General features: G+C 48.7%; 1 protein-coding gene across 1 annotated transcript in view; it reads left to right on the forward strand.

Annotated features, from left to right (window-relative positions):
• The window catches only part of ACACA (acetyl-CoA carboxylase alpha), a 208,006-nt gene extending 200,930 nt beyond the window's left edge, over nucleotides 1-7,076 (forward strand). Inside the window, exons 55-56 of the mRNA XM_005858538.2 lie at nucleotides 3,585-3,721; nucleotides 4,983-7,076. Coding sequence (XP_005858600.2) covers nucleotides 3,585-3,721; nucleotides 4,983-5,106 — 261 coding nt within the window. The 3' untranslated portion in view covers nucleotides 5,107-7,076. The remainder of the gene's footprint in view (nucleotides 1-3,584; nucleotides 3,722-4,982) is intronic.
• The last annotated feature ends 2,550 nt before the right edge of the window (nucleotides 7,077-9,626 follow it).

Raw genomic sequence — 9,626 nt, forward strand, 5'->3', positions numbered from 1 at the left:
AAAAATTGAGATTGGAACTCTGCATGGAGCAATTCTAATGGGTCCTAAAACATGAGTTTAGAATCTCAAAGTTTTTGGATCCCAGCTTTGCCACTTACTGGTGCAGACATATTGTTTAAGCCTCTGTTTCCTCATGTGTAAGACAGGGTTCCATGAGACTTAAATAACATAAGTAAAGTGTGGAACACAATGACTGGCATTCAGTAGACAGTGTATGCCCTTTTCTTTCTCTCTCAGCACAGCTTGTTAGATGGTAAGAAAATAAAGTAACATAGACTAAGAGTTAAAGATGTACAACTTAACACATTAAGCGCCCAGCCTGTTTTGTCTTCAAGAAAGAAAGTATAGTGTCAGTCACCGGTGACTGACTGTGCGCTTAAGGTGTTAATGATCTTGGCAGGAGGGTGGTGGTTCAAGAGCATAGTAGATTATCAGTAACTGACCTTTGTTTTGGCTTGCTCTAACTTATCCTCAACCCAAGATGCCAGAGTACCTCCTTACTCTCCAGATATCTACCCATTCACTCTTATTCTGGATTTCCCCCATCCCCAAGGCCTCGCCTCAAGTTACCCATGGTCTATGTATCACACTTCTGATTTAGGGCCAGGGAGGCAGGAGGTGAGGCAGAACCTGAGACTGGAGTGGCTCTCAGGAGACCCCAGCCTACATGGCTGTTGTACTCCAAAGCCTCTGGAAAAAATCACATTGTTGGAGGTGTCTCCAGGCTGCTCACGGGTGAGTTATCTGTCGGGCATGGTCATCAGGGCTCACATCCACCAGGCTGTGCCCGGGTCGCTCCCTGGCCCTGCTGTACCACTGAGTAAAGAGGACTTCACAGCTATTAGTAGGTTAGAAATGAAACTTTTCAAACAGGTCATTTAGATTTTGTAAGATAGACTAATTACTACACACAATTAGTGAGGCTGAGTAGTGCTAGAGATACTTATCCGGTGATGCAGAGAGTGATAAAGTGCCTACTGAACATTGTTGTAAGACCACTGTAGGGATGTTTAATAATCGATATTTTATTGGTTTTAAAATGTTCTGGTTGGGATGAGTGTCAGCCCTGTTGTGAGGTTAACCGCCCAGCATTTCACACTTGTTTAAAGTCAACACCTGGACACTAGGAATAATGAGCCACATTTTCATAATTTTCAGAGGGAAATGATAATGTCTTTTTTTTTTCTGGGACTAGGGTTGGCACACTGTTCTGAGAGGGCAGACACTCTAGACTCCCTGCCCCAGCAGGAGGGACCCTTGCTTTTCCCCAGGGAAGGAAGTTAGCTCACAACATCCTCCCAAGTCTGTGACGGGAAAACCTATGGGTGCTTAAGTTTGTTTATTCTTACTAAAAGTGCAGCTGAATCAGATCTGTGACCCCTCTGCCTTTGTGTACCAGCGCCGCGAGCTGAACTTAAGTGGGGTTGGCCTGTTGGCTGTCATCCACTTGTTCTACTGTGAACAGATCATTCATAGAAGGACGTTTGCAAAGGGGAGACTTCAGAGCAACAGTTCTAACACTTGGGATGTGTTGCCCTTGTCCTATCGAGGAATGTGTTTTTGTTTAAACACCTAGCACATTCTGTGGCTGCACGAGGGGAAGACAGAGGGGTTTTCTCAAGAGGGTAGCTGGCTCTTCAGTGTGGTGTCTGAGCATCGTTAGAAGCAGGCATCTCGTTAGCTAATACATTACACCAATCAAGGAGCATTATCTTAAGCCACAATTAATCTGCTCCCTGGCATATGTTGATAGGAAAGCATCATGCTGTTTCTTAATTAAAAGCAAACGGATTAAAAATGATTAATAAGAGTATTAAATATTCTCCTAAATGAAAGGCTTTGGGGTTCTTGGCTAAACCTAGTTGTTGTTTTTTCCATACAGAAATCCAAGCAGTAGTCATTGTTTTAGTTTTTCCTACCTCCAGAGCTCCATAAGTGGGGGCACGTTGTGAGGGCCTCGAGCCACGGAGCAAAGTCTAAATTTCCAGCGATGGAGATGTCAGAGTTCAGGGGTGCAGGAGTTAGGACCGTGTCCGGGGAACGCGTCAACACTTCCTTTCCTCCCAAACAAAATGCTTTCCTGCCCCTTAGGCTCCAAGGTGTGTCAGCCTCTATTTCCTCATGTGTAAGATGAGGGGGAAGGTTCGATCAGGTCGCACCATCGTGGCCACACCACCCTGACTAGGAGACCTGATCTTTCTATCAGTGATTACAGAGATGGGCGAAGAGCTAGAAAAGGCACATTGCTGATCCTGGGGCTCCCAGGCCTTCAGCTGTGAAGGACTCTTAGAATTGTTGGAAATGTGGAGTCAATTACACGACATATAATAAATAACCAGTCACATCTGACTTGCCAGCTAAGTTAGAGATGGGCAGTGAGTCTGAAAAGAAACCATTATTTTTAAAGGCACAAAATAGGAAGTTAGAAATCAGGGCTGGTTCTCCCTGCACGTGGCCTCCTGAATGTGTGATGCAGGCACAACTGTGGTAGACCCCAGTTTCCTGAGCCTGAGTCCCTAATGCACCCACCTATTAAATTACAGCACCAAACTCATTGTCATTCTGACTTTGACTTCGTTAGTGATAACAGAGAAGGATAGCGCACCTTTAAATGACGAGCTTTGTGTTTAATTACCCAAACAAAATGACATAAATATGAATGAGCCCTAATGGTGGTACTTGGTTTTCCGGAAACCATTAACAAAACGATTCCTAAATGATTTGTAAAGAAAATGAGAGGAGAAGAGCAGGCTATTAGGTTTCTAACACACTCCTGAATTATTATGTAGTCAACTACCTAGGAAATACTCAGCTAAATGATCTTGAAAAAAAAAGAAGGGTTTGTTGGGTCTCAGGGTTACAGACGTCTTGACCATTTGAAATACGCTCATCGAGAGTAAAAGGGATTTATGACCTGGTGCCTGTCCCCTTGCAGCAGGTCCTTCCTCCGTGCCAGACGCCACAACCAGGCAGCAGCTCCTGGGCCTCAGTTCCTCAGAAAGGACACATGTCATTTTCAACCACAAACAGCCAGCCTTTCCCACTCAGTCGGCACTTTACTAAAAACTGGGCTTCTGACTAGTCTCCTCAGCTTTTGTGGACTCGGTAGAGACCTAGAGTGACAGGCCAGCGCCAGAATGTGGGCACTGATGCCCCTAGAGCAGTGGTTCTCAACCTTCCTAATGCCGCGACCCTTTAATACAGTTCCTCATGTTGTGGTGACCTCCAACCATGAAATTATTTTCGTTGCTACTTCATAACTAATTTTGCTGCTGTTATGAATCGTAATGTAAATATCTGATATGCAGGATGTATTTAGGCGACCCCTGTGAAAGGGTCATTCGACCCCCAAAGGGGTCGCGACCCACAGGTTGAGAACCACTGCCGTAGAGGGACCCTGTGGATGCTCCCAATCTCCATCTGTGTCCAGAGAAGGAAGGGGAGGTGAGGACAGCGCCTGTCTCGAGGCCTGGTGTCTCCTTATTCTACAATGTCAACAGTGACAGAGAATCCATTCTCCAAGTATCGAACAATTAGGGGGTCCGGCCTGGCCCTGGTGTTTGACCGGGTTCATCTGTTTACAGGCCTACATTTGGGACAACAACAAGGACCTGGTCGAGTGGCTGGAGAAACAGCTGACAGAGGAGGACGGCGTTCGCTCAGTAATAGAGGAAAACATCAAATACATCAACAGAGACTATGTTCTCAAGCAGATCCGCAGGTGAGCCGCAGTGGGGGGCTCCTCTAGAAGTGGGGCTCACCTCTTAGAATAAAAGATTTAAGAACAAATCTGGAGATGGTGACGCCTACAATCTTTGTGGCCTCTCTCTGCCAGAGACCGCTGTAGTGACCCACAGATAAGACAGCTCTCTAGCACGGTCCCTCCTCAGCTAGCTGCAGACTTAGTTCATTGTGCCCGGAGGCAGGTGCTCCAACTGGGTGAATGATTCTGGGAGGAAAGTGATGGCACGCAGTTTCCTGGGGAGCCGCCGCCTCTCTCCTCCTGCAGGCTTCTCCATCGCAGGGGGTAGAGGGTAGAGACTGCGGGAACATCTTTTAAAGTGTTTTATTTGGAAGCATTTTACTTACAGAAAAGTTTAAAACTAAAAACAGTGCAAAGAACAAATCTGTGCCCAGATGCGCTGTTTACATTTTACCCCATTGGCTGTATCGCTGGTGAGGGTGCCTGCTCTCCTGTCTAATCCATACGTAGAGCTGCTCGTTCTCGGCTGTTCCCTGATTAGACTCAGATCGTATGTGCTCAGCCAGAACAGCACGTATGTGGGGAGGTGGCCTTCACGGGGCCCACATCTGGAGCCGCATGATGCCATCTGCCCCTCGTGTTTGTTTCGACCATCCGGTCACGATGTTACTCAGTTTCTCCACTTTTTAGCACTGATTTTCCCCTTGTACCTAATGAGCAGTCTGTGGGGAGACACTTCAAGGCTATGCAAACGTCCTGTACTCATCAGAAATTTCACCTGGATTTAGCCTCCGTGGATGCTTCTTGCTTGATCCAGTCTTTACTGTGAGGTTTCAAAGTAACCTTCCAACTCCATCAGGACCTCCTCAATCCCAGCCACCACTCCAATTCTGCTACAAGCAGAAGTCCTCTCTCCTCCTCATTCATTATATATTCACTATTGGTTACACGAATGGATTTCTATTTTTCAGTAGTTTTTAATTCGTTCTTACTTTAATGTCCCAGATTTAGCCAGTGGGCAGACCTTCGTGCTAACTCCAGGCCAGGCCCCATTGGTGTTGGTTTGTTGAAGCGCTTCCTTACCGTTTGCCATGGTGAAATGTTTCCGGTTTATCTCGCTACCTCCCTTGCTGCTGGGGACATTTTCCATGTAGGAAACGGCAGGTGCTGACGAGCGTCAGCAGTGAGCTCTGCTAGCTCGTTTGCGGGTGGTTTGTCACTGCCCTGATCTAGACGCTGCTGCCTCTCTCTTCTTCATCTCCCAAATCTTCCTCTCCAGCTTGGTCCAGGCAAATCCAGAGGTCGCCATGGATTCCATTGTCCACATGACCCAGCACATCTCACCCACTCAGCGAGCAGAAGTCGTCCGGATCCTGTCCACGATGGACTCCCCTTCGACGTAGAGAGAGCTTCCGCCCTCGCCCTGCCTCCAGAGAAAAGGGCTAGACTAGAGCTGCCTTTTACTACGGAAACCACTGTAACGAGAAGGCACGGGAGACCCAGCACTGGAATCAAACTGGCGTTTTGCTTCCCCTCGAATGTTTCAGGTTCTGTGTGGCACACGGGGACACAGGGTCACAGAGCCATGCTCCAGCCCCCGTCACACTGTCCCGTTCAGTATTTATTACCCTGCACACACCCAAGAAGGCAGTGAAGGGTACACACGTACCATGAGGTCTTCCTACACAGAAGCAGGGCTGCCCCTTGGTCTCAGCCCCGGGAGCCTGCACCCCAGGTAGCAGGGGAGGGCTGGGGCGAGGAAGAAGCCTCACGTACGTTATTTCTTTACCCCCACGTTCAGCCCAGCACACACTAGCACTGGAGAGGAATCATTCCAGCCTCATCACACCAAGGTCCTGTTTGTGAAGGAAAATAGAGCATGAAATCGGCAAGCTCCATGGGAACTCAAAGATGAAGGCAAACCATGATCCAAAGAGCAGAGAAAGAAAACAGACCTAGTCACTGTTGTGGATTAGAGGCCTCAACGTCGAGGTCAGTTCTCTTAGAGCAAATGGAGAGATGGGGACCTACCACTCCCTGCAGGTCACTGCCCAACAGGCCAGTGCGGGGAAGGCCGCCCTCTGTCACTCATGGGAAGTAGTCTCTCATTTTAGGACTTGGGAGGTTGTCACTGTTAAGCCTGGAGCGATGGTAGTCACAGAGGTTAGTAGTGCCTACAGAGTCGCTGTCTCCATTTCCAGGGCAACAGGTCTCCCCACCGCTGCTGACAGGACCCCTGCGGACACCTATGCTCTCGGCACCAGGACCCCAGAATCCACATGACCTTGAGATTACCTACGACTCCCTCTTGGTGCTGCTGTCTTCCAGGCTCACGGGGCCCTACGCGCAAGGGCCCCTCACGGGTGGTGGAGAACGCTTGTTTTTGTCAACAACCAGTTTATTCAAGGAGAGAGCTTACTGATTCCCCCGTTGGTATTCCTAAAGCAAGAGTGGCAGGTGATCAGGCTGGTGTAGCATCCGTTCCTACAGAGCAGCTAATTGCATTTGTCACTGGTGACCAAGGAGGAAATCACTGGGACGTCTTAGAAGCACTGATATGAATACTTGTGTACAACCTCCAGATTTGAGCCTTAACCCTGTAGTTCACAAGAAAGAGCTCCACTTCCCCTCCTTTGGGAACAGTTTATGCAGATGGAACTGTGTGGCTGGGTCTGTCACCACCCTCCCTCTCCCCCCAGGAGCATGGGGCCTCAGCCAGGCTGCCCTGGTACAGGTACAGTGTTTGGCACTACCAGAGAAGGGTGGGAAAAGGTAGGGAATAACACTCAGTCCAGGAGGCAGCATCCACTGTTGCTAGTATCTGCTAACCCAGTAAGAATTGACTTCATCTCTGACCATATTATTCCTCTCCACTTTCCTGCAATAAATAAAGTGATATGCACCGACAGCTGGTGTGAAGCCTGCTCTCCACGGGCCTGTGCTCGCCCGGCATTTCTTCAGAGGCAGAGTGGGTTACTCTCATGTGCCTCTCCCCTCTGCAAATTATGACACATTAAACGAATCCATTTCCTCTCTAGACCCCTGTAATGCCTACTGCTCCATCTCCAGAGCACCTCACTTTAGGTCTTACCCTGGACAGGGATTTTTCATATGGAGAAGACAGAAGAGCCACAGAGTGTGAGCCAGCTGACATCCCACAGCCCCCTGCACAAGCAAGGTCGCTGAGGCAGGCGGGTAGCAAAGTACGGACCAGGACGTGCTGGACTGAGACTGCCTCATGGTCCCACCACCTCGTTCACAGAGCAGCCTTCACTTGTCTCATTGGAAGTTCGATGGACACACTCTGATGAGCAAGGAGCTTCAGTCAAATCTTTTCACATTTTGTGGAAATAAACCTCCAATTTGTAGAAGAGTCACTGTTTGTCATTTCAGCCCATACCCCGCCTCTCAATCTTGCTCCACACAGAGCAGGGGAGCCTCCCGCCCCGGTGGCTGAGCCCCGCTCGTCATGCCGAAAGACCCTCGAGGCTGGAAACCCATGAGTGTGTGCCTTCAGCCCTCTGCCCCGGTTCCTCTCTCTGATTCCATGCGGTTGAAGCGAGAACAGACACCAAACCCTAAACTTGTGCAAAAACAGGTAGAGGTCACAAGAGAGCAGGAGGGGAAGCACTGACCTCTGCCGACTGTTAAACTCGGTGCTGTGTCTGTGTCCTTGGGACGTATAACTAAGCAAAGGGTGGCTTTCTCTAAGTGACATAAATGTTACACCCACATAGCACCGGGTGGAGTCGCCCTAAGCGAGGTGCCTAGAAATGGGAGGAAGAAGGGAGGTTCAGGGTCTGGGAGAATCTGCTTCTCCGAGCCTTCAGCTGCTGCACTCCATGGGCAGGCAGCCCTGGTCAGCATCGAGGCCTCGGACTTCCCTCCTTCTGTTGGGGAGTGATATTTCCTTCAGTCTTTTCAATAAAAGAAAAATTTTAATTTCCATTGATACTACTTTGGGGTAATAAGATTGAACAGTGAGGGTTGTGTAATCTAATCATGGATCCACCTGGATTTCCCCAACTGGGAAACGAACACAGTGACAAACGCAAGTGCCAAATGATGTCACAGGGAGGACCCTTCCTGCACTTTTTCTGATATGCAAGGCTCAGTGCCAGGCTGTGGTGAGAGCCCTGGAGGGGCACTGGGCTGGGAGGATGCCTTCCCTTAAACACTGGCTCCTCCTCTGGGTAAAACCTGGGCTGCCCTGGTCCATGGTGAGGCCGTGTGTGTGGTGCACGAGGGCTGAAGCCTGCAGGCAGAGAGGCTTCCAGTTGGGAGAGAAGTCAGGATGTCCCAATTCAGGGCACCAACATTTGCAAAGTTATTCAAGAGACCCTAGATAGAAGCACAGCATCATTTAGGGGGAGGATGGATGATGGAACCTGACAAAGCAAGTAGGCAGCATTGGGAAGATCTTTAAGTGCTGAGCCAAAGAAGGGGTATGTCCTGGAGAGAGTGGGACACCTTTGATGGTTTGGGGACATGGGGTATAAAGATTTAGAAAAAAGAAAAGATTTAGAAAGCAGCCTAATTGATGAAAGGAGCACAGCCGTAGGTGCCAAGCTCAGCTCCAGGAGCGTACGTCCCCCAGCTGGAGGGGTCACCCAGATAGTGAGCCCAGGCCACCCAAGAGGCACAGGTACAATGGGTGACTCTCCACTATTTTCAGTACTCCAGAAACCTGCGTGTGCCTCAGGCAGCACAGGCTCCCCATGCCGGTTTGTCTTTCCGATGACTAAGTGTTTTAACAACCCAGGAAGTAGTCCTGGCTATCACATGCCGGCCAGAGCTCCAGTGGGCAGTTCATAATAAAGAATGGGAATGGGACATCTTCATAAATGCAGAATGTGGGCAAGCAAAACCTTCCAAAACATCAGTGGGTGGAAGGGCAGAATGATAATGGAACCTCAGCTCTGAGGGGACTTGAGTCCACCCAGAGGGCTCAGCCCCTTAGCAACTAGAAGGAAATGAGATAGACTAGCTCAGAGGGGGTTGAATGATGAGCCTAATCCCAACATTGTGATTCTGTGACTTGCCTTCTGGAGTTAGAGTTAGCAGGAAGGATTGGGAGTGAGGAGAGACAAAGACAACTAAAGACATCCAGACCCTCAATTAAGAAAACGCTGGCAGCACTCTTGGCCGTACTAACAGATTCTTTGATAGCCACTTAGAAGAACTTGGACTCTGGAATAAGCCTGAACTGAGTTCAAATATCCTCACTCCTGCCCTTAGGCAATTTCCTGATCCTAAATCTGTGAAATGTGGATGGCAATAAGGACCTCATTGGGGCTTTTGAACAATTACCTAAATTAGTTCATGTGAACCAATTGGTGGGTATTAGTAACAAATTTTCAAATGTCAGATTTCTCCATACCCTGCCCCTTCCTTATGCTCACAAGAGAAGACACCTGTTATCACTCAACCTTCCTCAGAGGGCATTTTCAGAGAACCATCCCCTTATGAAAGCAGGTCTAGGGACTGTCTCTAGGCGTTGAGCCACATGGGCACTATGCAGAAGTACCAATGAGGAGTGCTATAGTCTGAATATTTGTGCCCCCCACCCAAAAAAATTGGTACGTTGAAATCCTAACTTCAGCAAGTGATGGTATTAAAAGGTGGGGGCTTTGGAAGATGCTTAAGTCCTGAGGGTGGAGCCCTCGTGAATAGGATTAGTGCCTTATAAAAAAAGATCCTGAGAGATCCTTTTCCATCATGTGAGGATACAAGTCTAGGACCTTCACCTGATCGTGCTGGCACCTGGATCTCAGACTTGCAGCCTCCAGAACTATAAGAAATAAATGTTTGTTGTTATAAACTACCCAGTCTGTGGTGTTTTGTTATGGCAGCTCAAGTGGACTAAGACAAAAACTTGGGCCAGGAGTGGGTGCTGCTGTAACTAACCTAAAAATGTGGAAGC

Source organism: Myotis brandtii, unplaced genomic scaffold, assembly GCF_000412655.1.
Source record: "Myotis brandtii unplaced genomic scaffold, ASM41265v1 scaffold120, whole genome shotgun sequence".
NCBI classification, from domain to species: Eukaryota; Metazoa; Chordata; class Mammalia; order Chiroptera; family Vespertilionidae; genus Myotis; species Myotis brandtii.